Source organism: Penicillium cosmopolitanum (assembly GCF_028827165.1).
Source record: "Penicillium cosmopolitanum strain IBT 29677 chromosome Unknown utg000009l:1.0-9042332.0:1.0-9050551.0, whole genome shotgun sequence".
NCBI classification, from domain to species: Eukaryota; Fungi; Ascomycota; class Eurotiomycetes; order Eurotiales; family Aspergillaceae; genus Penicillium; species Penicillium cosmopolitanum.
The window spans coordinates 30,906-57,272 of NW_026622679.1; the positions used below are offsets into that span (position 1 = coordinate 30,906).

Here is a 26,367-nt window from a genome sequence, read left to right on the forward strand (position 1 = left end):
ATACCTTGTCTTCAGCATTGGTTATTTATTTATTCCTCAGGCTTTTCACGACCTTAGGTCGTTTGCAACCCCCTAGCTAGTGTGCATTGCACCATTGAATATGCACATGCCATCGGTGGATCTCATATAGGTTGAGGTCAACCCAGCAGCAGAAATTTCTCACACTACGCATTTCATCGTGTTGTAGTTCAGAGGTATTAATTGTTATTGTTCAGAAGGAAACATTAGGCTATATTTATACAACGAGAAGAACAAGTTGATTGGAAATCAACTTGGTTCTTAGTATAGATATCTCGGGATTAATTCCGATGGTTCGGCTTGGTTCCTGATCTGCACCAGCCTCATATAGGCCTCGTAATGGTCCGATTCAGGTTCCAAAGGTTGGAATCTCGAGCCTGAACCTGAGGTTCTCAGGTTCTAAAAGTCGGAACCTGAGTCGGATCGCGGTTCCATCAGGTTCGACTCAGGTTCGCACCTGATAGACCCTGAATTGCATAATTTCGCCAAGATCTTCCTTTTTCGGACGCATAAAATGATGATTCATCTAGATTCTTTACTGTTATTTACATCTGTTCTGGTCACAATACCTACAGTAGTCGTTATATAGCTATCAAACACTCGAAATTGAATGAAATTTTTTTGTATATAGAATCAGTTCCTCTTCAAATCCTTTATCTGGCTAAAATTAGTAGCCTCGAGCCTCTCAACGGTTAATCTTCGTAGAAGTTGTGGTTGATATGGTGTATGAAGCGGGAAATATATTCTCTCCTTGGAGGGGGACTATATGATCCTCGTCAACTCTTGAATAAATACCAGTAGCAGGCGCTAGAATTGAACTAGCCAGTTAGATACTAGAAGTATTACTTTAATACTATTTTGTATTATTTCAAGTACTAGTCTACTCGAATATTTCTCAATTCGTTACTTAAAGTGACACTACCATCTGTTGACGGTCGGGACTCAAGGCAAAATCATAGCGGCATTAGAACGCATCATGTAGGTTAGTTCGGCCTTCAGGTTCCAGAGACGGTCCTGACAGGTTCCGCCAGGTTCGACTCAGGTTTGAACCTGACGGACCCTGACGGTGTGGGATTTTACAGCTAATCACCGTGCTCGTAGAAGGTAGGCTAGTCGATATTAAAATAGACGTATCCATATCCTCCTTCAGCTCGCGCCCACCGCTATATGCACTACATTCCTACTAATTCTCTTGATTCTACCTTACAAGGCTTCCTGTAAGTCTCTTCTTCCTATTCTTTACTAGACTTTGCTACCTCAATTCGATTATTCACTATGTCACAGAGTCAGATCTCTCAGTTCTCCGACAATTATCCCTCATCTGTCTTCGAGGATAATCCTTTAGACAGTCTTTCCTTCCTTCCATCTGATAGTGCTCAGTCATTCAACCCTGATGCACTATACAGCCAGAGGCCTATCTCCGCGCCCGACGTTAACTTCGCCCAGCCACTACTCCCGCCCCCTATCCCTAATGCCCTCGAGCGCGTTGGCCCAAAGAAACAGAAGAACTACGTCCTCTGGTCCGAAATGGTAAATGATGAGTTCGTTGCATGGTGGATAAACACTGAGCATGGTAGTCGGATCAAACGCAATATCTTCGAGAGTAAGCGCCAGGCAGAATGTTGGCAGCATTTCTACCAGGTAGCGGCTATACAAGACGGCGCCCCTAAGGTTATGTGCAAAGTATGCGATCATACTCTTAATCATCCAGCGGACGGCCATCGCGGAACATCGTCTATGAATAAACACTTCGAGCAAGGGGTCAACTGTCGGAAGGGAGCGCCTCGCTCCAAAGATATCAGAAGGCTAATACAAGACGGTGTATGTTAACCTGTTTATCCCTATTACTCTCTATAGTAATTACTAAAACCAAGTAATTCTAGGTACACCTAGCCTCTCAAAAACCTACCTTTACCCAGCAAGCCTGGATAGAGAGGGTAGTAACCTTCATTACTACCCATCGATTGCCATTTCAGCTTGTTGAGAGTCCTCATTTCCGTGCCCTCCTTGAGATGAATAGGCTTGCTCCATCTTTCCCGGAAATACCCTCTGCTTATATTATCCGGCGCCAACTTCAAGGAATGGTAGCAGAAAGACAGCGTACTCTTCTTCAGGAGCTACCTACCGGTGCTAAGCTTTCTATTGCATTAGATTGCTGGACCTCACCCTTTCGACAGGCATTTATAGCCATCACAGGCTATTTCATGGATCATGACTGGAACTACCGAGAGATCTTGCTAGGCTTCGAGCCTCTTCATGGGCAACATACTGGAGTTAATCTAGGCTTAGTTCTCTTCGACCTTCTTCAAAAGCATCAGATTGAAAACCGGGTCTTGACGGTTACTACTGATAATGCGTCTAACAACTTAACGTTGATGGATAGTATCCAAGACTCTCTCCAGTCACTCGAGGTGCCAAACCAGTTACCAATCATTCGGATACCGTGTATCGTACATATTATTCAACTTAGTTTGAAAGAACTTCTTGGTCAAATAGAAGTGAATCCAAGGAATGACGGAGAAGAGTTAGAGTGGATCAAGAGAGATAATGGGACACGGCAAGAGAACCGAGAGATTGTGCATACCCTTGATAAGGTAAGGTCCTATCTCTTCTGCTATCCTCACTACTAACGATGTAGAAGATTTGACGGCTAGCGATCTTCATCAATAAGAGCCCTCAACGCCGAGAGAATTTCCTAGATCTTCAGGCTAAAGAACCAAAGCTTGTTCCAATGCAAGACGTTCGGACACGTTGGAATTTCACGTATTTGATGCTTCGACGTGCAAAGCGCCTGCAGTCTGTTTTGAATGAGTTTTGCACCCAGTACGAGAATCATGAGCTGCAGCCAAGTCGGGAAGAATGGCGACAGATTGATTACCTTCTTTCGATCACACAACCTTTCTTTACCTTCACCACCTCTCTCTCAAAGACTAAAGAAGTCACTATTCATAGTGTCTTTGCGATCTACAACAACCTGTTTGCTCATCTCGAGAAATCTAGGGCACAGCTTGCGCGAAAGAAGGTTGGCTGGAAGAGAGTGATGCTATCTGCCCTACAGGCGGCAGGGCTGAAGCTTTCAGAATATTATAGGATGACTGATGAGATTGGTAATGACCTTTATGCAATCGGCACAATCCTAGCGCCACAAAACAAGCTCGAATTCTTTTCCACTAAGGACTGGGAGCCAAATTGGCGTGTGCGATACCGTACGAGCCTCGAGGAGTACCTCATACCTTATCAGCAGCGCTATTCAGAGTCACAGCCTACATCAAACGGCCAACCCTCGGTAGGGGGGATCTCTGATGTTGATATCCTCTTAACAGCAGCCTCCTCTCTCCGGCCACAGACGACCGCTTATGACGAGCTTTCGCGGTATCTTGGAAGTAGTAAGTGATAGTCCGTTATCAATTTCCTCACTCTATCTAATCTCTCTAGGTACGCAAGTAGTCAACCCGCGGACGTACTGGAAGGATCATCAGCATGAATTTCCTATCCTCGCAAGCTTAGCACGGGATGTTCTTACCACGCCTGCTAGTGGTTCTGGCGTTGAGCGGTTATTCAACTCTGCTCGCGATATCTGTCACTACCGCCGAGGCTCGTTGAAACCCAAAACTATAAGGGATCTTATGATGTTCATGTGTACGACCAAGTTTGACATGGAGTCTGAACAACTTTCCCTTATAGAAGAGTATCTTTCCACCCAGGAGGCCGAGGTGGCAAGAGAAGAAAAGGAAATTCGGAAAGCAGAGGATGAATTCGATCCTATCAGTGATACTGAGGAAGACCCTTTAGCCACTATATCTCAACCTGCCGAACCAGTCAGTCAGCGTGCCCTCGGTAAAAGACCAAGGACAGAATCTGCGACGGAAGACCCGGGGCCTTCGGCTGAATCAAATGAAGATGATGAAATCCCCCTACCCGATAATATCCATATACAGGGAGAGAGCAGTACTCAGAGGCGTTCATCAGGGCGGCTTCCTAAGCGTTCTAGGCGGGACGAAGACTTTGTGTATGGGAAGCCATAGAATCGGTAGAATTTTGAATGAAAGCTATTTTAATCTGATCTTCCTACGATATTTCTCTTATGTAACCTCATCTAACCCTTCAACTAATCTGTACGGGAAATACTCAAAAATACAGTCAAAATCTGCATAAAATATGCGTGTCACGAGAATCACTATGTTTGCACTGTTTGTGGAACCTGAGGTTCGAGTCGAACTTGTCAGGTTCGACTCCAAGAATCCTGGAGTCGGATCGCGACCTCAGAACCTTGGAATCTGAACCTGATTCTTGGCGGTTCCGAGTCGAATCGAACCTGGAGAATCGCGACTCCCTACGAGGCCTAGCCTCATATCACAACAGCTAGTCCCGCCGTAAACTTTGACCACCGCGATACTCAACAAGGACGAACCGTTATGTCAGTCCACTTGTATCTTACACAACACACAATCAACTCCCCTCAATAATAAGAAAACTGAAGCATCCCTTATAAATCAACACCCGCGATGGGTTACCCGTGGGCGGGTAGGAAAAATGAAAACCCGCCCCGAACCCGCGTTTGGAGGTCTAGTCATGACGTACTACTTAATACAATAACTCGCCATTAGCTGAAATAGACAGAATCGGCGGGGAAATTCTTTAAGCCATGAACTTACCAACCTGAGCCACCAGGATGGCTCAACTCATAATTGGACAAATGAAGAGTTTTTCTCTGTGCCACTGCGCCGTGCTGATGGCTTGTCGGTTCTAGACTTTTGAGGATAAGGGTGCTTTGCTTAGGGATTCAGCTTAGTCAGGCGATGCGGCTACTGAGAGGTAATATTTGAGCTTAAATATGTCCGTATTCTGATCTGTCGCTTCAACACGTAGATATGTTCTCGAATGTTTAACTGCTACACGAGTCACGACTTATCTTCTGTCCCTATTTAATAGACAGATATATCATATGACGCAATATGCACACTCGATTGATTGAGACTTGGATATGGCTGTCTCTTGTTACCATCGTCGTGCTATGGCGGTTGTAAGTATTAGCTGCATTTGTAAAGGTGTCTATCTGTGCCTAATATAAGTGCCTAGTATATCTCGCTCGCTGCTCTTGAAAGGGCCAAAACACTACTTACTTGAGGATTACGTGATGATCCTTGTATATGTGAGCTGTTCCTCCTCCGCAACATTAGTTGCTGGGCGGTCTTGACTTCGCCAGGGGTTGTATATCAATCTCGTCATATGGGTGAACATACAATCAAAACACCAGGAGACCAATTTGCTACCGTTGACAGGGTTGGAGGGCCTTACGACAGAAGACATCAAAGATCGTATCTACGCCAGCAAGGTCGCCATGATTGTTGAGCAAAACATGATACTGGTGCAATGGGGCTGCAAAACCTGCCTGATTCTTATTTATTATCGATTGACGTGAGTAATTTCCAAACTCCCTAACCACGCAGCTTTCTGACCTATACGCTGTGCCTACGTGAAGCAAAGGGCTCAAAGAAGCGGTCTTAGTGAAAATAATGATGGTCTATATAGCACTAAGCTGGATCGTCATTGAGATATTCATGTATGCGGTCTGGTGCCATCCTGTTTCCGATTATTGGGCCGTGAAGGTGGACAACTCAGGTATCTCCTTTTCGCCCTCTAGCTCTTCTAAACTAACATCAGATAGTTCAATGCACGACTGCGGAACACCATTTGATCATGTCGTTCGTGTTCAACATATCGTCCGATATTGCCATGCTCTTTATTCCAATACCCTTGATCGTTAGGTCGAAGATGTCGACATTGAAGTACGTACCATCCTTTTCCACCACACAATGTGCTAACACTACCTAGAAAGGTTCTGTTGAGCTGTACTTTTGGTCTTGGCATCTTCGTGGTGAGACACAACATGCTTTACCCCCGTGGTTGTAGTGTCAATGCTCACAATAAGCAGATCGCATGCGCGATAGGAAATCGTGTGTACTCCTTCGCAAATATTGTCAGTATCCAATGGATTTACTGGTATGTACGGGAGGCATCTACGGCTGTGATAGTGGCGAACATTCCCAACTGCTACACACTCTTACGCCGAATCCTTGATGCTCTTCAGTGCATGCATACGGAAATTGTGGGCAGAGCTCGGCAGCAGTTACCCCACTTCGATTTCAACGACGGTTCAATTCGCAGGGGAAAGAGAAATACAAGCGAGCCGAATGCAATCGAGAGTTTAGGGAGCAGTATGGCTGACATTTAAGTGTATTTGAAAAGGCCGACAGAGTATCACTTCACGAGACTGTCTACAGACCCGATACTATTTTCCTATCAAATCTAGTCAAGAAACAACCTAATTAGTTTACTCGTCGTCCGTGTAGAGAGAAAGAACAAGGATCAAGCAGGACCCTGAGTGTCCTCGTTAGATTGGCGAAACCGCCATCGGGAAGCCATACTGCGGACTAATGGGAATTTCTTTTCGGCAGGCATGGTTCTCTCGTTCAAGTTAGGCTGGTAGTAAATGATGTGGGTTAACATTCTTGTAGAAGCCAACCGTCCCAGTCACTTCTAGCTCAAAAGTTCAATTCCAGTACTATAATAAACGCCTATATTATATGTCGAACTGAAGCTGCTGGCTAATTGAAGTCATACCGTGGTTGTAGGATAAAAAAATAACGCGGTGGTGGGGATGGGGGCAACACGATCCACGGGGCCCAAAACGCGCTAAGTGTCAAAAGACTTTTGAACCCCGTTGTTCTGTAATGAAGGTGATAGGTCCTATAGTATGTAAGTGAAGCCTCAATAAGGGTCAAGTAGTGCGAGCGATCGAAATCCAAAGGCTTCAAGCTCAGGGTGCTCCGCGTGCCCTTGGAGAGGCCATACGCGGCGGAATGTGGGGCCTACCACCAGAGCTTACAGTTCGACGAAACTTATCTGCTGTCCCAGCATTCGGGTTTATGAATCAGGGGATAACGTATACATGGGTGAGTTGGTTATACAAGCGAGTGAGTCTAATGTCTCACCCCTCACTAGTTAGACTTCTTGGTTGGAAAGTGGTGCTTCGGTGTTCATATTATATTGAGGGGAGTTGATTGTGTGTTGTGTTGCATATAATCTAGGATACAAGTAGGCTGGTGACCAGTAGGCCTCGCCAAAACCCGCCCACCGCCCAAACCCGCCCGCGAAAACCCAGCCTGTTGTTTTATTAAGTGATGCTTCAATGGTCATATTATTGAGGGGAGTTGATTGTGTGTTGTGTTGGATGTGTTGTCTAAGATACATGTAGACTGAGAAGTCAGGTATATGTAGGCCTCGCCAAAACCCGCCCTGTTGTTTTATTAAGTGATGCTTCAATGGTCATATTATTGAGGGGAGTTGATTGTGTGTTATGTTGCATGTCTAAGATACAAGTGAAGTGAGAGGTAGGTGAATGTATGCACGTGATCCCAGCCTCTTATTATCTCAGCAACCGGGATATTCCAACACTGCCAAAGTCCTGGCGACCCATTAGCTTACTCTCCACCCTAGGTAAAGGCCTAGAACGCTTCATCGCGCGGCGACTCACGGTTCAGACCATTCAAGCACAACTACTAACATCGTGCCACTTCGGCGCCCTACCCGGCCGCTCAGCCGTAGACCTAGTCCAGATCCTTACCCATAGGGTGGAGAAAGCCTTCCAGCAGAAGAAGGTGGCCTCGTTACTACTACTGGACGTGAAAGGGGCCTTTGACGCGGTTGACCACCAGCGGCTTCTATCACACCTACGCCTCCAGGGATGGGACGAGGGCCTTACTTCTTGGATACGCGACTGGCTATCCGACCGCTCCGTGTCGGTCCAGGTCGGAGACGCTACCGCCACCGCAAAGCTCAGAGGAGGCCTCCCACAGGGGTCCCCCCCCTATCCCCTGTCCTCTTCCTCCTATATGCAGCGAAGATAGTCTCCTCACAAGATAACTCTTTCTGCTACGCGGACGACCTAGGGCTTCTGTTCGTTGGGGACTCCCTCGAGGAGACATCCCAGCAGCTAGTAGAAGTATACAAAACAATCACCCTATCTGGAGCGGCATCAGGTCTCCCATTCTCCCCAGAGAAGACCGAGATCCAACATTTCTCGAAGCAGCGGAAGCTGTCCGCGCCTACGGTCACTCTACCAGGGGTAGGCGAGATTAAGCCACCCCTATATACCCGCTGGTTAGGCGTCCTACTGGACAGCAAGCTCACCTTCCGGCCACATACCAACTAGGTCTTCAGCCGGGAAAGCGGCTCGCACTACATCTCCGGAAGCTCAGCAACACCCAGCGAGGATGTCCGGTTTCCTCTATGCGCGCAGCGGTCATTCAGTGCGTGATACCGACAGCATTATACGGCGCGGAGGTCTTCTACACCGGCCGAGGGCAGAAAGGCCTCATCGACTCTCTACGCTCCCTACTCCGGCTCGCGGCTCTAGCCATCCTTCCAGCTTACAGAACAACCCCTACCTCAGCGCTACTTCGCAAGGCAGATCTACCCTACCCGGAAGCCCTCCTCGACGGCGTCCTTCAAAAGGCAGCAGTCCGATACGCGAGCCTAGACGCTAGGCACCCGATTGCGAGAGTCACCATTAGCGCATACGATCCTAGAGGGACGAGACTCACCAAAATCCTCCAACGCGTCCCAACGCCCGCACCGGAGAGAGCACGCATAGAATCGCGTCTCCCACCGCTCCGCATACTACCCACTACGGACACAAACAAGGCCGTATACTCACCAGCACCGCTACGGCTAACGGTCTACTCGGACGGCTCACGCACTAGCCAAGGGGCTGGGTACGGATTCGTAGTCTACTACGGCTCTATCCCTATCACCCAAGGGTATGGGTCAGCTGGCTCCCAGACAGAGATGTACGACGCCGAGCTTATGGGCGCAGTAGAGGGCCTCCAGGCGGCTGTCAACCTACCCTGCGCAAGCTACTCCGCCGGCCTCGTTATCTTCCTCGATAACCTCGCTGTCGCTAGCCTACTCGCGGACGGGAGACCTGCGCCACACAGACGAAAACTCACGAACTTATTTCAAAAGCTCACTACCCAGTGGAAATCCGCTCCCTATATCCTCAGCACACCCCGCACGCCGGTGGAGGTACGCTGGATGCCAGGCCACTCCGGGATAGCAGGGAACGAGACTGCCGATGAGCTAGCAAAGAGGGGCGCAGCGTTAGACGGCTCCCATATTCCCCCTTCCCTATCTTACCTAATGCGCGAAGCGAAACAACATACCCGCGCGGCAACGTGTACTGCGTATACCAGGGACGCACCTCAGGCATACCAAGACCTAAATATTCAACCTCACACCAAGAACAGCCGCGCTCGGGAACACCGGCTTCCCCGCGGGGTGCTCGGCCGGCTACTAGCCGCGCGGACTGGCCATAGTGACTTCCAGGCATACCACGAGAGGTTCCATCACAGGGACTCCCTTACGACCTGCTCCTGCGGTAAGCCAAAATCCCCCGTCCACTTCTTCTTCTGCCCGCCTGCGAGGAAACGCTGGAAGGATCAATAGAAAGGTCCAAAGGTCAGCCCATCTGCAATGATAGACTGGATACTGAGCACAGCTGCTGGGGCCGAGGAATTCGGCCGTTTCGTGCAAGAAACGTCCTTCTTTAAGGATATCTGCCCAAATCGGGCACAAACATGCGCCGCATAGCGCAACAGTCTTCACCTCTGCCTAAATAGGAGAGGCTGGCACCCTCTCCCATCCACGGGTAGTCAGACCGGGTACTCCACCCCCAGGAACCCAGGCCAGGATAGTGCCTGGCGCTCCTTCGATTCCTTTCTCAGCACGTAGTGCTCAAATTTGCTGCTTTCCAGCGTACATTTTGTTGAGCTAGTTAGCTAGTTGTAGTAAATCATCGCTTAGGTAGCACGTCCAGTTACCCCTCGGGAGGTAGCGGGTCACCTGCCAAGTGACCTGCCGGCGACGTTAAATAATTAATAATAATAATAATAATAATAATAATTCCAACACAGCCCATGGGCCGGGTTGGGTCTTAGTCAGCAAACCCGTGGGCGGGTTGTCATCCGGGAAACCCAACCCAAGTGTTGAACTATTAAGTGATGCTTCAGTGTTTTGTATTATTGAGGGGGTTGATGTTGTTGTGTTGCATATTGTGTAAGATACAAGTAGACTGAGAAGTCAAGTATATGAGTATGCACGTGATCCCAGCCTCATTATTATCCATGCAACCGGGGTATCTCAACAAAGGCCAATGTTGTTTTATTAAGTGATGCTTCAATGGTCATATTATTGAGGGGAGTTGATTGTGTGTTGTGTTGTTTGTCTAAGATACAAGTGAAGTGAGAGGTAGGTGAATGTATGCACGTGATCCCAGCCTCTTATTATCTCAGCAACCGGGATATTCCAACAGCCAAAACCCGCGGTGGGTTGCCCGTGGGCGGGTAAAGAAAATGAAAACCCAACCCAAACCCGCGCTTGGCGAGGTCTAGTCTTGTGTAGTGAGGTCTGCTGACCGGCAAGAAACTTGGCTCCTACATTTCCATTAACTACAAAGGCGGTCCAAAAGTTTGAAGACATCGCGCTATTTTTTTAGCGCGATTTTCGCGTCACCCCCCACCCATCTTCTTCAACTACCCTCTACACCACCAATATGCGTCGGTTTGGCACTGAAATAAGTGGCAATCGAAGGCCTGGGGGTGAGCTTTCATCTGAGGCCCGCGCAGCTATTATATACGCTTGTGAATGTGGTGTATCGCCTACTAAAATGGCTGCTGAGTTCAACGTCGCACGCTCAACAATATACTCTACAATCAAACGATTCCGAGAGCACCAAACGCTTAAATCACTGCCTCGTTCAGGTGCCCCTAAAGTCTATAGGTACTCTACTATCAAATACACCTGTTTACTTGCACGCCGTGAGCCTTGGCTAAGCCTTAGTGAGCTGAGCGCCCGTATACCCAGTCATCCATCTCGATCAATCAAGCGATTCCTACGTTCAAAATTCCTTCAGCGCTATCGAGCAAGGCGTTGTATCCCAATTTCGAGGGAGAACGCCCGCAAAAGAGTCCGATTTTGCCGAAATTGGAGGGCTGAACGCTACAATTCCCAGCTCAAAGCTTCATCTTTTCCGACGAATGCAGCGTTCAACGTATCCCTAATTTAAACGGCCAATACGTTACCCGGCTTAGAGGAGAAGCTTACCGGCAGGGAATGGTGCAAGTTAAGGTTCATGTGAAGGATATTTGTCAAATGGTTTGGGCTGGAATATGGCTCGGAGGGCGTACAAAACTTGTGATTATGGAGCGTGACTTTTCAGAAGGACAGCGAGGTCGCGGAGGGGGTTATACAACGAACTCCTAGTTGAAAGCGCTTGAAGAAGGGTTTATTGAACACTATGAACCTGGAATTATATTTCAGCAAGATAACGCTAAAATCCACCGCTCCTACGTTGCTCAGCGATGGTTTGAACGTCATGGTATACACGTTATGGAATGGCCGCCACACTCGCCAGATCTTAACCCTATTGAACCCGTATGCTCAAACGTAAATTATATGAGCTCTATCCTAATCTACTACATTGTGGTACATCTGAGGCAGATTGAAAGCTATTTAGAGAGTGTATAGCAAAGGCCTGGGATGCGCTAGATCAAAATAAAATTGATAGTATAATTAGATCGATGCCCCAGCGTGTAAGCGAGACTCGTAAGGCACGTGGCTACTATACTCGGTTTTAGCAATTGCAATTTTGTTATATACGTTGTAGTTGATTATTCTATATTATAGCGAAATTTGGTGCAATAATATTGCATATTGCATGCAATATATATATTTAAATGTAGGGTGGGTAAAATGGCAGAATTACCCGATTAGGCGGTGTCTTCAAACTTATGGCCCAAGATGGTATGTAGAGGACAGTGATCCCTCCTCGTCCAGAGATGATAAACGAGGAAATTCATCAGGGAAAACATACGGTAAACCAGAGTGCACAAAACGACGACGCAAAAAAAAAAGGGGGAGGGGAAACTAGAAGGGGCAAAAACAGTGGGCGAAACATCTTCTGTTTAACCACTGCCCTCTGAATTGTGACTCAGAGCGAGTATTGAATTGATTGGCCAAACATCACCACAACGCTACCCCCTATCCTAGGCCACGTGCATTTGGTTATACCCCAGCAGCCCCCAGCTCTGCAGCGAAGTGTTTTATCAGCCTGCTCAAGCAAAAGGCAGGTGTTCTTGGCGAGTCTAGAATCGTGCCCACTTCCATACTAGTGGGAAGGTGGTGGAGATGCATAAGGAATCATGGATCATGTATTGTGTTCCAAATACTATCAGCACTTGCTAAATGTGTATGGACTAGTATAAATTCAGGACGAATGAGATCAAGCGGAACCAATTCAGGATAAAAGGAATGATTGATTAGAAAGATAGACATGCTATCGAGGGCAGGTTGAAATACCCCATGTATGTGCATATATTCGCTGGTTACTGGACCGAGGTTGCGGGCTGAACCAATTTACCATACAAAACACAAAGAAATATGGATTCCTGGGTAACCAATCGCTTGCTAGTGGTAAGTTACCACAGCATACGCTGACAGATCTTAATTTGCTAAGAAAACTCCATCTTCGGAAGCGAAAGAGACATGCATCGTTTGTTTGTTTTTGCTACACTCATATCGGTGGTCCTCGGCGGAACCCTTCAGCTTGTTGACCATAACGGCCAGTTTTTCGTGTATTCTACAGAAACTTTCGACTGCACCGGGATCTCGGAGCCGTTTGCGCCTCTTGACGGCACCTCTTGTTCCAGTAAGTGATTCTTTGACAATGAGTATATTTCTAACTGTTTTTTTTCAGATCTGAACACAGACAACAAAGTCGCTCACTCCAATTCATCGGCGTTCAAAGCCAAGCTATGTGGCTCCAATCAAAATTCTGCCTGGGTAGAAGTGCATCAAAGTGGTCTGCTCTTTTTCCGTAATGATAAAGGAGACGAAGCAAGATGCAAAGCCAACGGAGGCCTAGTAAAAGGGGGCTTATGCACCGCCAATAGTTCATCATCCTCGCCGCGAAAAATAAGCCCCAGTCGACTTCCTCGGATACAAAATCCAGCGATATGTCGGTTACGGCAGCAGCATCGACTCCAACAGCTTCCTCGGGATCTGGAAGCCCTTCGAACTCTGTAACGGATTGTTGAATGTGAAGTAACCCACCTAGCTTTCTTTGTTTCTTCTGAACTATGCTGCTTCTATTTCCGAAATTGTGAATCCATACACTCAGCAGAGGATATTCGTGCTGTCTCGTACCCCCCTGCCCTGATATTCGGTCTCAGTCATTGCTAGTTGTCCTTTGTTCCGCAAGTTTGAAACAGAATACCATTGTTATTTCTGATGCTTAGAAGGTGATACCGCATAATTTAGGAAAACATGGACAATCGATCTAAGAGATCCGGTAGGACCGGGATGGAACTTCAGAGTATAATGATGGGTATTTTGATATCTAGTGTAACTCTCCTGTCGGTCACTGAATTTGCCAGGCAATAGATCAACAATTACTCCGAATTGACAGGGCTTTTCATTTCTCGCCTATTCATGAGTTGGCCACCCTTCCAATGTCAATTGACCGCGAAACTCCGGGTCAATGATGGCTATGAGATCTTCTGGTTTTGCTGTTTTACCTCAGCACAAACTACCTTACTGGCCTTTAAGACTATAGTATATGTCGGAAGTGAAGCTGGTAATAACCTGCTGGATATGCCTCTACAGTATTAGAGAGCTGATACCTAGGATACTCTTCGCTTTCGCGCTTTTTATCTCGTCAGTGCTGCTGTTGCGTATAGTAACTATCCTTTGGCAGCCATAATGATTGAAAGCCCATTTTCAAGTGCTAGAGATCCAAGGGCGAAAATTCAGTTGGATTTGGTAACCTTAGTTGAATTGACCATCCGAGGCCAGTATTGCTGATATGGGAAGGTAAGGACTGTTAGTTGGCACAAGATGGACAGACTGGCAAGGATTAGTAAAATTATTCAAAGGTACTACAAGTTCAGTCATCGTAAAGGTCTATAGAATTATATCTAGCTCACTGGCACCTGAATTTAATTCAATAGATGCTTTGAAAGGGTTGTTCAAGCCGAGCAATAAATTATACATTCTTCCCCTATGTGCTACACCCATTGCGTTAACACCATTATGCAACTCAGCAATGGTCAACCTGACTAGGACTTTTCAAAATAGGATTATTCATCGGCCACCCATTTTTTGGGCAGTATGGTACCATACACAGCTGGATGAAACAAACCCCTGTGATCGCTCAATACCAGTTGAGGGTGATTGACGGATCGAGAGAATGCTCCCGAACGGGTAATATTTTGCCGGCAGCCCGTGAACAAAAGTTAATATAAAAATGCGGCTAGCTCTGGCCCACTTCCGATCCCTGTCACCTGCATATTGGCTGATTATCTTAAAACCCCATTTATTACAATTTAATATCGTAACAGCCACAAGTGTTCGGGCTCAGGTAATAAAATTATCTGACATTGACAGCCCTGCACAATATAAGAGGAAAAAGAGAATACAGTTCGGCCATAACGGATCACCTGTCGCTGCTGTATAGTGTAGAAAGGCATTGGCCACTGGCCAATGGCCAGTAGCATTAGATAGAGCCCATTCACGCTGCCCTGCAGTCAGGCAATGTGTCTGGATATTGAAAAGTTCTGGTGTATAGAGGGAAGGCCAAAGGTACGAAACATAGTCTTCACTGTGTGATAATTGATGAGATGTGACCAGAAGTAAGCAGCTGACTCCTGTGGAACAGTGCAGGAGGTATACCTCGCCAAGTGCGGGTTTGGCGTCGATAGAAACTCCCCATGGGCTGTAGGTCGGTACCTGCAATTGATTGATTGATTCTTCAGGCCTTCGCGGCCTATGGCTACATGTAGACCCCAGTCAAGTATTGATTGAACTGCGTATCTATTACATTACCCGGAGATCTTGTCTAGAGCAACGAAGTGATTCAGAGGTGATCTAGAACCATTACGTCAAGCTTGTTTCACGTTTCATGTATACGCGATGTCGTTGATATTTTGGTTATCATTCCAATGTGTAACTCCCACAGTAAGCAGGAAAGTAAATGTACCTAACGGACATGAGACGTATAGTTTATATTTGTCCAGGTCAGCCCCTTATGTCACGTGTACGCCTAGCTCCTTGGGGTGTTTCCGAGACTGCCCCCCCCTGTATCTACTTTCTTCTTCACGCTTCAGATAAACCGCATATTGGCGATACTGAATTCAATCAATTCGGTTTAGATCTTTACGGTAAGTCTCTAGGAGACGGTCCCTTCGATTTGGCTTGAGATTTTTTAGAAGCTACAGTCTCTAATCCCGCGGATGGGTTGAAAAACAGCTATTTCGCTTTCAATCTGGTCACAAGAACACGCTGTGCCCGTCAATTACGGAAATAATGCCGCCCCTGAGATTTGATGAACGAGAATCGTCGAAAGCGCGGCAAATTCTGGGCATTGGTTTATTACCGTCAAATGTATGCCTTCCACGGGCTTCCAAGCATTCACGAAAGGCGTCCAAGACACGCTTGAAAGGGCTCAATAAATCCATTTCTGGAGCAATATCTCGCTTCAACTTAAGAAGGCTGTCAAGTCCTACTCCCAAGTCTCCTTACCTACATCTAAGTCGGACTCGAGACATCATATCTGCTGCGTCCCTATCGAAAGATACGTCCCTCTTAAACCAGTTCAGTCTTCCTTCTTTAATACTTGTTCAATTACCAAATGAACGTCGATCGTCTAACTACCTAAAATTATAGCGAAGATTTGATCTACCAGCACATGGAAACATCTTTTGTTCCAAGCTCACGGCAGATCAAGACCGGAATTGAAGTGACAAGAGATGATTGTAGCCTATTCCAACAAACAAAAAGACCGCTGCTGAAGAATGAGGGTAGTTTATTGAAAGACGAGTTCATCCAGAACTTCAGCTTCCTGAGTCTTTCTTCGTCAACCGATGGGAAGAATAATAGGCAAAATAAAAGCCAGCAGCCGTCCAGCAAAGGGCAGCTAAGAGAAAGCGTCTCCACATACGGTGAATTTGAAGTTGAAGTTGGAACGGCCATTACTATGCAACTCAGCGCCTACCAGATGCTCCGAGCAGTGACATAGCCATACTTTTTATCTCCGAGCTATTTAGAAGAAGACTTCTCATTCCATTTTCTGCGATAAATCACTCAATCTTTGTACTTATATCATTCAGTGTTCTGAAAAGTTATCCAAATTCTGTCACCATCGGCAAAGCCCATTTGAATAGATGACCAGCCATAAATTCGCGCTATATGGCCCAATGCAATATGTTTCGTTGCCTTGCTCTACCTCTACTGACCAGGGAGGGTATGAAGCATGCTTGGACCAAATCTACCTAAAAACTCAGAGGCACGGTCAACAACCCATCGGCCCAGTGGTCGCAGAAGTCAGAACCGCGAGTCCATCCTTAAGTAAGAGTAGATAACAAATCAGCAAGCCTTCCACCATGAACCGTCGTACTGGTCTTCGTATGTTCATAGTTTATTGAACTAAAACAGCTGAAAGTTCTGACGCCTTGATATATGTAACCAACGGTACCGGCCGTCGCATGCAAGTTCTGACTAAAATTTAACAAGCATCGATGACAAGCAATATAGGAAGCAACTATCCTATAAAAATTCTTCAAAGCTACTCTGGAATTGTGAGTGAAATACAGATACCTGTGACCAACGGAAATGGTTTTGATTGAAGAAACATAAACCGTCACCCGGCCCTCAAAAAATCCAAGAGGGTCAAAACAGGCCTGTCCTGACTTATTTAAAGCCTGTATTCGATAATTCGACATCTAGACATTGTTAACTGGTAGCCTATAGTCTTTAAACGACACAAGATTGTAAATTTCTAATCGAAACCCTACTTACTATATGTTACGGTTAGCATGTTGACAGTTTCTCAATCCGCCTGTATGGTTGATCTGACACAGGAGTCCCATTACACAATTGCACACATCGAAATGTAAAATACACGGTCCAGTACAGAGGGAGGCTGTCTGGATTAAGAGTTCGTAGCGGGTACCTTCGCCCCGATATTTACCGGAATCGGATCAGGGTGAGACAGGGCTCTCTTCTGTGGGGGTCAGAGCCTAGAACTACGTCTATTCCTCCTTTAGGAATCACTTGCCATTGCGTTTGTCTTTCCGTTCGGCCCAAGAAGACACAGGGTTTTACCCCTTTACCCGAGTGTTGAGTGATGGGAAAAGCGGTAGGGGTGAGGCAAGTGATGCACCGCTTGAGTTTGTTTCTCCGCCGCATGGATAAAAATACTTGTTTTTTGCATTTTGAAGGAATGGTGGCGTCAATAAGGTTTGTGGCATCTTCCAAGCCCGTGGAAGGTTTCTCCGTCTGTATTTACATGTTACTTGAATTCACAGACGATCTTTTCCAGCTTGCTGACGGTCGCTTCTCCAAGCAGCAAGACTCTATAGATTGACCGATCATCCTCCAAAAGTCAACGGAAGTGAGGGATCTTCAAAACACCTTTTCGCCTCCGCAAACGCTCTGCAAGCTCTTCTCGCTGAAGACTTCACCCATACGACCATCGATTCCGTGATATCTCGATCAGAATAGCAACAAAAATGTCGGTCACGGAAATCAGCTGCATGGGTGCAAAGCCTTTCATCGTCGTTATGGACACAGGTGGTACTCCTGAGGGTCAGGCTCTCTTGAAAGCCTGAAACACCATCATCGCGGCTCATGAAGGTCCACGCCGAATTTATTCGGATCTTGATATAAAGAATCACACGCCCGAAGCCAAAGGAACTACTTTTGACCAAATTTTCGTTAATAAGGGTTACCGTGTATATTATACATGTTGTCTCGCGATCCGGTGAGACCCTTCCCCATCATCTCCATCCGCTGCCGTTCGTGTTACCTCGAATGTCTGATGGACACCCACCTGTATTGTTCCTGGAAGCGAATGTTGCTCCGCAGTCAATATTCCTTCGCTACTGCTTGGACTGAATGGCCGTGGCCATGAGCTTTGTAAATCTTTTCGACTCTCGACGCTGGTCACCATAACAGCCAATTTGTCAGGTCCTCTTAACCCGCCCTGCTCACTTCCATTCAACGACCCTAAAGGTATTGGCCGCTGCCCACTAGCACGAGCACGACGACCCATTGATTCTGCTGGAACCCCAGCAGAATATGGTTTGTCTGCGTATAAGCCGAGCCAATGGCGAAGGAGGGGACGGAGTGTTGCGAGGCTGCCAGCGGTAATACCGTGACCAATCTCAAGTTTCGACCAGTAGGCGATTTGAACTGTGGCATCTTTGACGGCTTAGCATTCTTCGAAGCGAGAGGCCTGAAGAGGAAGTAAAAGAATTCGGATCAGTGTTCATAGTTGGCAAATTCGCCATTCAATTGCAGGTGGTTCTGCTGCAGGTATAGCATTTACAAGCACCCAGGCACTTAAATTAGGCTTGCAGAAATACAGTGGCCAAACAAATCCCCAATAGCAATCAACACTTATCATACTCTGGCCAAATTCGTAGACATGCGTTCATACATCATAGCCTACGTTTTAGAAAATATGATGACCTGAAAAGCAAATGGTTTGAGACTCTACAAGAAAGGAGAAGTAGCAGTCCACGTTGCCGTGCTCTATACATATATATTTTTAAGAGCTCCGCGGTGTGTTCTTAGTGAACTGCATCAAACACTGAAATTGCTGTATTAATGTTTGACACGGTCAGCTGCTGCTAGAAATGGCGTCTATTGCGTTGCCACAATGTCCCCCTCGACCGCCTGCTTGCCTCTGCTTTCCCCCTGCAGGCCAGATTGCGGCGCCTGTTCCCTCCCCCTCGTTTATTAGCATAACTATGGCCACACGTCCTCCTCCCTCCTATATCTTTCTCGTTTTATAGCTAAGTTTATTTTCAGGGGTTTCAAACCATTCAAAAACTGCTTAAGAAGATTTCCGTGGCTTTGATATGGTTTCATACGTGAAGGGCAAAACGCCAAGGATAAGTGTGCAAGGAGTGAATGAAGCTTCGGAAGAATGTGATGGTGCCTAACACTTAGAGTATTTATTACTTCGGCGAAAAGATAAAAGAATCCGATAGCTAGTGCACTAACAGAATACCTTCAACTTAGCCGCTCTTTTCCTTGCCAGATTTAAACACACTTTGCTCCTATGATAACAGTACGACCGAAATAAGTCAGATGAGCGACATTAATCCCCGACGTATTGTACTTCCCATTGCATTCTGTTGTATCATCTCCACATATGTACGTCGTGCCTGTGTCTGTTGGGTCAACAGTATAATATTCGAGCCCGTGGTGGAGGTAACCATCGCTTTGCGGCGGGACGTGTGGGACTCCATCGTCTGTATGGGTGCACCGGTAGAATCTTGTAGTGCTAGGGCTAGAAGTTTTATACACGTTGTTGATGAAGGCAGCGAAGGCTGGATTGCCGGTCCGAGGTTCACCCATTGTGTACACGGTAATATTGTCGAAAGTGGATGAAAATTGTGCAGCCGCGAGCGCAGCGAGAGAACCACCTAGGCTAGTGGTGATAGTGGTAAGTATACGAAGACAGTTATTTTACGCCCTTGTGCCCAATACTCACCTATGCCCAGCGATGACAAGTCCGTAGTCTGGATATGAGGAAACCTGATCCTGTATCAGAGATTGGACATTCTCATAAATAGAACTCCATAGCAAGTAATAGCCCCCATGAACCTGGCAGCCTGTACAGTCGGGATATGTATCAAAGTTGGCCAGTGTATAATTTGTGTCCGAATTGTAGTTTTCAAGGCTCAGCGTGCCGCGGAAAACGACGATGATTTCCTTCTCGTTGTCGTCGCGGAGTATCCAGCCATGAACATCGGTTGCAGTGTTGGTGATATCCGCAACCTTTCTAATCCCGTTTGGGGCGAGACAAAAGCCACCTGCATAGGTGGACATGCAAATAGTAGCGACTCTGATGAGCTGATCAAGCAGTGTGGTGGTGACCCCTTGGTTTTGGGCGTTAGCAGGTAAGACTACCCCAAAAGCAAGGACAAGAACTGCGAGGAATGGTTTCATGATAGCAGTAAAAAGAAAACGAAGTTTGATGATTTTGCGAAAAAGAGGATTCCGGGGAAGCTCTCCTATTTCTAGTATGTACATAACAGGCTCAAAATTTAGTATCTCGAACAAGGTTTACGTGAGACACGGGTCAATCCATGAGCAGTTAAATATTATCCCTGACAAGGCACCTGAGTTCTCGACATTGACCGAAACGGAACCAGTTCTCGTGCGCGGCGAAGGACCCTCAGTAAGGGCCGGCTGGAAATGGTGTTGAGGATCGTATGCTATCAGGAAGACCTTACATCTTCTCAGGACTTCTAAGTTCCTCGCAATTTTGAGATTAGATGGGGAAGGCAGGAGAGAGAAGCCATTGACTCTCATGCTGGACTCGTTGTGGGACGAAGCTAAGTGCAAACCAGACAGCCATCTTGACACATGCTGTTTGGCCCGCAATGAATTACACTTTCAGCCCGCTCAAAGTGGGGTCTGTGGTGGCGAATGAAGATCAACTTGTGTGATCGGTAAATGTTGAACTGTGATTTACCGAGAAAGAAAGTTGGCCCATGCTTGTTGAATCATCGAGCCAAATTTCTAACCTGGGGCGGTACCTATTGAGCACTCTTTGCTTCTAGCATGTAAAGACATGTGCTATGTATTTATTGTAGCAGCATGGCGGATCGATGGATGATTTTTGGCGTCCGCGAGGGAGGTAGGTTGGAATTCACAGGTCGGGAGACTCCGAACCAATTGGGAGATGTGTTGGGATATGCCATAAATAAAAGATTGGTTACAAAGAACGAAACAACAGCTGGCTACTCAGTAGACACTAAGTTCAGCTAGGTACGGAATCCTACGAAACTCTATTAACTCCGCGTCAAATCATTTCCTCTCCTCCAATATTTCCCCCATCTCCCGTTGTCTTCCAAACATCGAGTGGGCACACTTTCACCCCATTTAATGCAAAGATGATAAAGTCTAAATAGATTGACCGGGCTTTTATGTGGCATTACTTAAAGAGTGACTCTATGGCCTACCCATGACGGGCAGTCTGCTGAGTAGCGGCGACAGAGGGTTCAGCGATTGGCTGTACCCTGGCTGTGATACTTTCTCTGAAATCTTATCTTTACCCGAGACGTCATATGGTTAGCTCACCCAAAGATACAAGACCTCAGTTTTGCCACCGCCATGCTACTATCATTTCAAAGACAAAGAACTCGCTGATTCCAAATTTACGCTGAATTCTTATTTTGCACATTCTCACAATGCAGATCCTAAACCAAATGAGACTCACACGAGGCGCGCCAACAAGCCTGTTGGTAAGTCGCTGCCGCCAAGACAGTATGGCCCGCACTACAAGATCAGCTATCTTCCTTCAACACGAGTCCAAGGGTATGGCAACCAACACAAAGGATCATGAACATGATACCAAAAGGTCATCGAAAGTCGATCCAAACCAAGAAGATTCGAACAGCAAAGGTGAATATAGTGAGCATGGCTCTGCTCTCCTGTTATCATGAACCTTATGCAATTCGGATTGATAGCTCACAAATATATAATTGTTTAGAACTGCCCAAGCCGTCCTCCATAGCTGATGAAACCAAAAGTCATGATGAATACTACAGCCTCAAAATGCACCGTGAAGGACCTAATACCGAGAGTGGCGAATTGGACTCTAAATCAAAATCGAAAGAAGTCAAGGACCATAATAAAGCCATGGGTAGCCGTTATGATAAGCGCTAGATTTGTTTGATTCACCAACATGGTTCTCCTCTTTTTGCTAGTATTGCCAGTTCCGAGGACAAATTTTGCTGGCGGGAACTCAAGAACGAAGAGAGTCTGCATTCTTGAAATTAAATCATTTGGACAGGGTCAGCAGGCTCGGTGCCTTCACTAGGGTGCTGAGAGGCCAGTGAGTTGATTGTTGGCATCCAGTCCCCAATAGTATTAGTTCGTTCGTATGAGTTTACTATGTCTTGATTCGCCATTCATGATGAGAAATGAGGGCTCATAACCTCTTGTAAAGTGTTGTGAGATGGTTGTGTTGTCTGGGAATTCTGTTGTTCACGACCGGTATTAGAGGTACAGGTCGGACCCTAATTCATGGGTAGTGCGTATCAGGATGACAAAATAATATGTAAACTCGGGCTCCTGAGAATTGGAGTTTCCTATCCCACACGTCGGACATGGCTACAATTATTCCAGTGGAGGTGAGATCCACTAAAATTGGCCTCTTTGCCTTGAGAGCAGCCCAGATCGAGAAGACCAAGCCCGTGATTGCCTACTGGTGTGGGTCTCAACCCCCTGGATGCTGCAGTAGATGTTGGAGCTTACTGAATCGCCAATATCGCAGGCATTTTTCACGTTGTAAATCAGATCATAGAACGTGGTCTTCATAATTTCAATGATGAAATTAAAATATACACCCACCAACCTGGTGGATAAGCTTGAGCAGGTTCGCCGAGTCCCCCAACTCGACCCCTTACCTGCTCTGTATATGACTGACAACTATCGTGACTGACAACGATCGTGGCTGACAAGGACGCTGTGGAATAGTTCAAAAGCGAGCATTCTGGCGATGAATTGGTGGTGGATAGCGTCGCGGTGAGTGCACTGGTGAAGCGCTTTGGGTTGGAAGTCTTTGCTCTCGCTGAAGCTGCTATGAACGCTAGAAAGGTCACGAAGTGAGCTCTCAAATGTTGCCTGTGGCTACCAACATGTCTCTTCTCTGATTTTACTAGGCAAACCGCAGATATATTCCCGGTGGCGGCTCTATTTCTCGAACTACGTCAAATCTGGGGGGGCTCTGGACCCGAAGATTGACGGAAGGATCAAGTTCGGAAAGTATCATGCAGTCCGAATTATGAAGGCAATAAAGAATGGTGAAGATCCCAATGCGACGAATCCTGTTCCGGAAGAGGAAGAACAAGAATCAATCGCCAGTCAGGATGTTCGAACATTCGATGGATCGGTAGCGGAACAGCCCTCTCCATCCAGACAGCCGCCAATCGAGGAAATCCCAGAAGAATCCGGCCATCTAAAAGCGCGGGAGCTGACCCAGCAATTGTCTCTTGATGAATCGCTTCATACTTCCCGAGTTTCATCCCTTCAGTGGCCGCCTGCAACGTCGAATTATGATATTCTTTCTGTACTCGGCGATATCCCTGGTTCTCCTGCGCGAACAAAGGACATCAGCAACCCACAACTAGGAGACTTAGAACTCTCCTCATTCCCGGGGACAATTGGGTACTCTTCTTCAGTGCCAAACCTACCAGGTATTCCCGGGGCCTCAACCCTCAGCGGAGCCGATGCCTTGCGTACCCTGCACCCCTTTCCACCACCAGCCATTAGTTCTTCAGTCGCCGTACCAGCCCAGCTTCCTTCGATGAGCTATCGGGCGCTAGCTCTCATATTCCGCATCCTACAGCTGTGCCGTCCGGTCCACCTCCAGTTCTACGTGCATCTCTGGCTCATGTGCGCACTGGATCACCAAGTCAACCATCACAGTCGGTCGACGAACAGTCTATCTCTCTGGCACAGAAACATGCTCACTGAGCGCTCTCTGTGTTAACATTCGATGACGTCGACACGGCCATAAAGGAGTTCAAGCACTCTATGAGACACCTGGGTGCAGCGTGTTAATATTGCTCTTTTTAAGTCATAAAAGCTAAGGCAACTAGATAAAACTACCCCCATTATACATTGTGATCGCAGTGATACCTTAAGGATCCCCGTATTAGCTGACATTGAACTACTCGCGTGGAATGGGATCATTATTCCTCGGGAGATTCGCCACCCATCCGAATCAGTTCCTCGTATGCCTTCTTCTTGTCCATTTTGGTTACGCCAGGACTATTCTGAGCTCTTCAGTAAATTAGCGTTGTTAGCCATATCACATCACTGTAGCCACTTTCTTTGGTTTCAGCACTGATGCTTTAGGTCCAGCAGGGACTTTGCTTAAGTCTTTGTTTTGACCACCTCTAGCATTGGATAGCATTTTGCAGGACTGGTCGCGGCCAATGTCTTGATCAAGCTGTACTTGATCGGGTCCCTTTACCTCATCTGAGACATTTGGGCTGTTTAGTTCCCTGCATTGAACATTTTGTAGTTAGCGTTGCCCATAGACCCTCAGCGTTAGTTGCCAATTAGTCCACTAACGATTTATAACCTCTCATAGCATCCAGGTTCTCTTCGGTATTGGACATGTCGGGGTTCCTAGCTCATCAGTTGACTTCTGAATATATTTGTTCATTGATAATAGCGAACAATGCGTGAATAAAATGTGCAACGTTTTTATACCTTCTGATCTGTATTACAAAACTAGCGTGTCGTGTTCGTCACGCATCTGTCATATTCCGCCTTCGGGCACATGGCGTAATTACTCACGGAAAGAAGGGAAATAATACAGTCACCTACTTTTGTTACTGATTGCACCAACTTTTTGGACCGCGGGAATGACGGCCTGATATGTTGAAGTCAATGTGACTATAGATAGGCAAAAATCCGGAGACTTTACAATTACTTTTTTGGTCCAGTAGAAATTGCCCAGCTCAAGCGACGGCACGGGATCGATTCCGGCACCGGGCATTCGGTTTGTACCTTCGTCGGAACGACAGATCTCGCTCATCATCTAGTCTGCACTTGAGTCACAACCACAACCACAACCACAACGAGCGTGCTTTTCCGAGTCATTATCTGAGTATCCATCTTCCCTACGCGAGATGTTACAGTAACTTCTTGACTACCTCACTTGGGAATGGTGATCTTATTTCCCCCTGATCTGTTGGGTATGTTGGGCGAAGTCAGCACCCAGCGGTCTTGAAATTGAGAGCCATCGGCGAGTTGCTCCACCGAACGCTTGCCGCGGGAGCGACAGGTCGGTGAATTTACGCCGCGCAGCGCGTCGTTCCCAGACTCGTCTGTGACGCATCGGCGGCTATATTCAAGCCAACAAGCACGCCTTCTCCATCCGGTGTCAAAAGCTAACCTTGCCTGTTCCGGATTATCAATCGGCAATTGGCTCGCCGTGAGCTTCGCGAGGCTACTTCTGCTGGCGAGTCCGTGCCACTCAGCGGTGACATTCAGAAAGGATTATTCGGTTGGCTTGCGGCTACACTGAGCATGGCATAGTTTGGGTAAACGGTCATCTTTATACCAGCGATTTAGCAATATGGTTAGTTGGCTCCCCAACTATGTTAGTGATGAGAACGTACTTGCCAGCTTCGGCTCATGAAGCAGGTCATGATGGCAGCATGGAATCGCTATCTGCATTGGGTCACGACCAAAGCAGTTTTCCCCTGGATATCCTCGATCTACCATCGATAATAAGCGGCTTGCGCAAGATGGTCGTCTGCAGCCCACCGTGCTCGTGGCCTCATTGAGATTGATTCCCAATGCCAGCCATAATACAGCATTTTGATTGGATTCGTGGGAACGGCCAGAATGGGCTGAAATTCAATGCATCTCACGTCAGCATGACTTCCAGTGGCCGAGGGCTACATATACTTGCCATGAGTGTAGCTCGACTTTGAGCATGGGTAAACCAAAGATGAGAGAACAGGCGGCAGCTCGATCACGTACCCAAGGGTCCAGGATCAGTCCGTACCGGGGGAAATAGATGTGGTCACAGGCTCATATTCTTCAATGTATAGCTGTATGCTTTTGCTGCTTGCGTGGACACAGGCAGTGGCCAGGCAGATGTTCAATCATGCCAAGACAAAGAACCACTAGTGGCTACTAAACAAAAAGATTTGATGTTTCGTCCGGGGCAAACTAGGCTTTCACCTGGTAGCAAATTTTCTCGCAAGGAGAGATCTGAGTAGATCCAGTGCTGCGGCCTGGTTTGTCACTTGCTCAGCTGCTCAGCTGCAACCGGGCCCCGACAGAGCTATCCCCCAGACTGTGGCCAGTAAGCTGATCCATTACTGGTTGATAATTCTTTCGGAGGAATCATGGTTTTTCCCAATGGTTGCCGATGCTAGACTTCTCTTCGTTGTCGTCGGATGCTGCGATGGCTCGCTTGGTCTAGCGCGGGACCGGCTCATGGCTGCCGACGAGGCTTCAGATTAGATGTGGGGCAAGAGGTTCATAGCCGTCGGAATACGGCAATTTCCTAGTGCAGCGAAATTTAGCCTTCGCCCGGACAGGATGCCGCTAGAGAGATGAAAACACTTTGGAATGTTACCGTGTGGCTAATCGGTGGTATCGAGCCTTCCTGGATTAGGCCCGCTAGATAAGTCGAGCGAAGTCGCCGTTTTGACAAGGTGTTTTGGAACAGTGAAAGATGCAACCATT

The 26,367-nt window shown here is 47.0% G+C and overlaps 8 protein-coding genes across 8 annotated transcripts; 6 read left to right on the top strand and 2 right to left on the bottom strand.

The window, feature by feature from the left end:
* Positions 1 to 1,293: 1,293 nt before the first annotated feature.
* On the top strand, positions 1,294 to 4,043 carry N7509_008182 (uncharacterized protein; the record flags this gene model as incomplete). The annotated part of the gene is made up of 4 exons (XM_056632819.1): positions 1,294 to 1,839; positions 1,902 to 2,612; positions 2,690 to 3,404; positions 3,454 to 4,043. The coding sequence occupies 4 exons, from the start codon at positions 1,294 to 1,296 to the stop codon at positions 4,041 to 4,043; spliced, it is 2,562 nt and encodes an 853-aa protein (XP_056483439.1).
* A 1,257-nt stretch (positions 4,044 to 5,300) lies between these two features.
* Positions 5,301 to 5,526, top strand: N7509_008183 (uncharacterized protein; the record flags this gene model as incomplete). Its single annotated transcript, XM_056632820.1, has 2 exons — positions 5,301 to 5,436; positions 5,469 to 5,526. Exons 1-2 carry the CDS (start codon positions 5,360 to 5,362, stop codon positions 5,524 to 5,526), a joined length of 135 nt encoding a protein of 44 aa, XP_056483440.1. The 5' UTR covers positions 5,301 to 5,359.
* An 11-nt stretch (positions 5,527 to 5,537) lies between these two features.
* N7509_008184 (uncharacterized protein) lies at positions 5,538 to 6,253 on the top strand (the record flags this gene model as incomplete). The annotated part of the gene is made up of 3 exons (XM_056632821.1): positions 5,538 to 5,640; positions 5,687 to 5,807; positions 5,854 to 6,253. 3 exons carry the CDS (start codon positions 5,538 to 5,540, stop codon positions 6,251 to 6,253), a joined length of 624 nt encoding a protein of 207 aa, XP_056483441.1.
* Positions 6,254 to 19,179: 12,926 nt separating this feature from the next.
* N7509_008185 (lipase family protein) lies at positions 19,180 to 20,091 on the bottom strand (the record flags this gene model as incomplete). Its single annotated transcript, XM_056632822.1, has 2 exons — positions 19,180 to 19,570; positions 19,634 to 20,091. The coding sequence occupies 2 exons, from the start codon at positions 20,089 to 20,091 to the stop codon at positions 19,180 to 19,182; spliced, it is 849 nt and encodes a 282-aa protein (XP_056483442.1).
* Positions 20,092 to 21,416: 1,325 nt separating this feature from the next.
* On the top strand, positions 21,417 to 21,816 carry N7509_008186 (uncharacterized protein; the record flags this gene model as incomplete). The annotated part of the gene is made up of 2 exons (XM_056632823.1): positions 21,417 to 21,552; positions 21,641 to 21,816. The coding sequence occupies 2 exons, from the start codon at positions 21,417 to 21,419 to the stop codon at positions 21,814 to 21,816; spliced, it is 312 nt and encodes a 103-aa protein (XP_056483443.1).
* Positions 21,817 to 22,259: 443 nt separating this feature from the next.
* N7509_008187 (Vacuolar protein sorting-associate Vta1 N-terminal) lies at positions 22,260 to 22,594 on the top strand (the record flags this gene model as incomplete). The annotated part of the gene is made up of 2 exons (XM_056632824.1): positions 22,260 to 22,346; positions 22,457 to 22,594. 2 exons carry the CDS (start codon positions 22,260 to 22,262, stop codon positions 22,592 to 22,594), a joined length of 225 nt encoding a protein of 74 aa, XP_056483444.1.
* Positions 22,595 to 22,651: 57 nt separating this feature from the next.
* N7509_008188 (uncharacterized protein) lies at positions 22,652 to 23,644 on the top strand (the record flags this gene model as incomplete). The annotated part of the gene is made up of 2 exons (XM_056632825.1): positions 22,652 to 22,677; positions 22,759 to 23,644. The coding sequence occupies 2 exons, from the start codon at positions 22,652 to 22,654 to the stop codon at positions 23,642 to 23,644; spliced, it is 912 nt and encodes a 303-aa protein (XP_056483445.1).
* Positions 23,645 to 23,846: 202 nt separating this feature from the next.
* Positions 23,847 to 24,278, bottom strand: N7509_008189 (uncharacterized protein; the record flags this gene model as incomplete). The annotated part of the gene is made up of 3 exons (XM_056632826.1): positions 23,847 to 23,930; positions 24,002 to 24,161; positions 24,232 to 24,278. The coding sequence occupies 3 exons, from the start codon at positions 24,276 to 24,278 to the stop codon at positions 23,847 to 23,849; spliced, it is 291 nt and encodes a 96-aa protein (XP_056483446.1).
* Between the last annotated feature and the right edge of the window lie 2,089 nt (positions 24,279 to 26,367).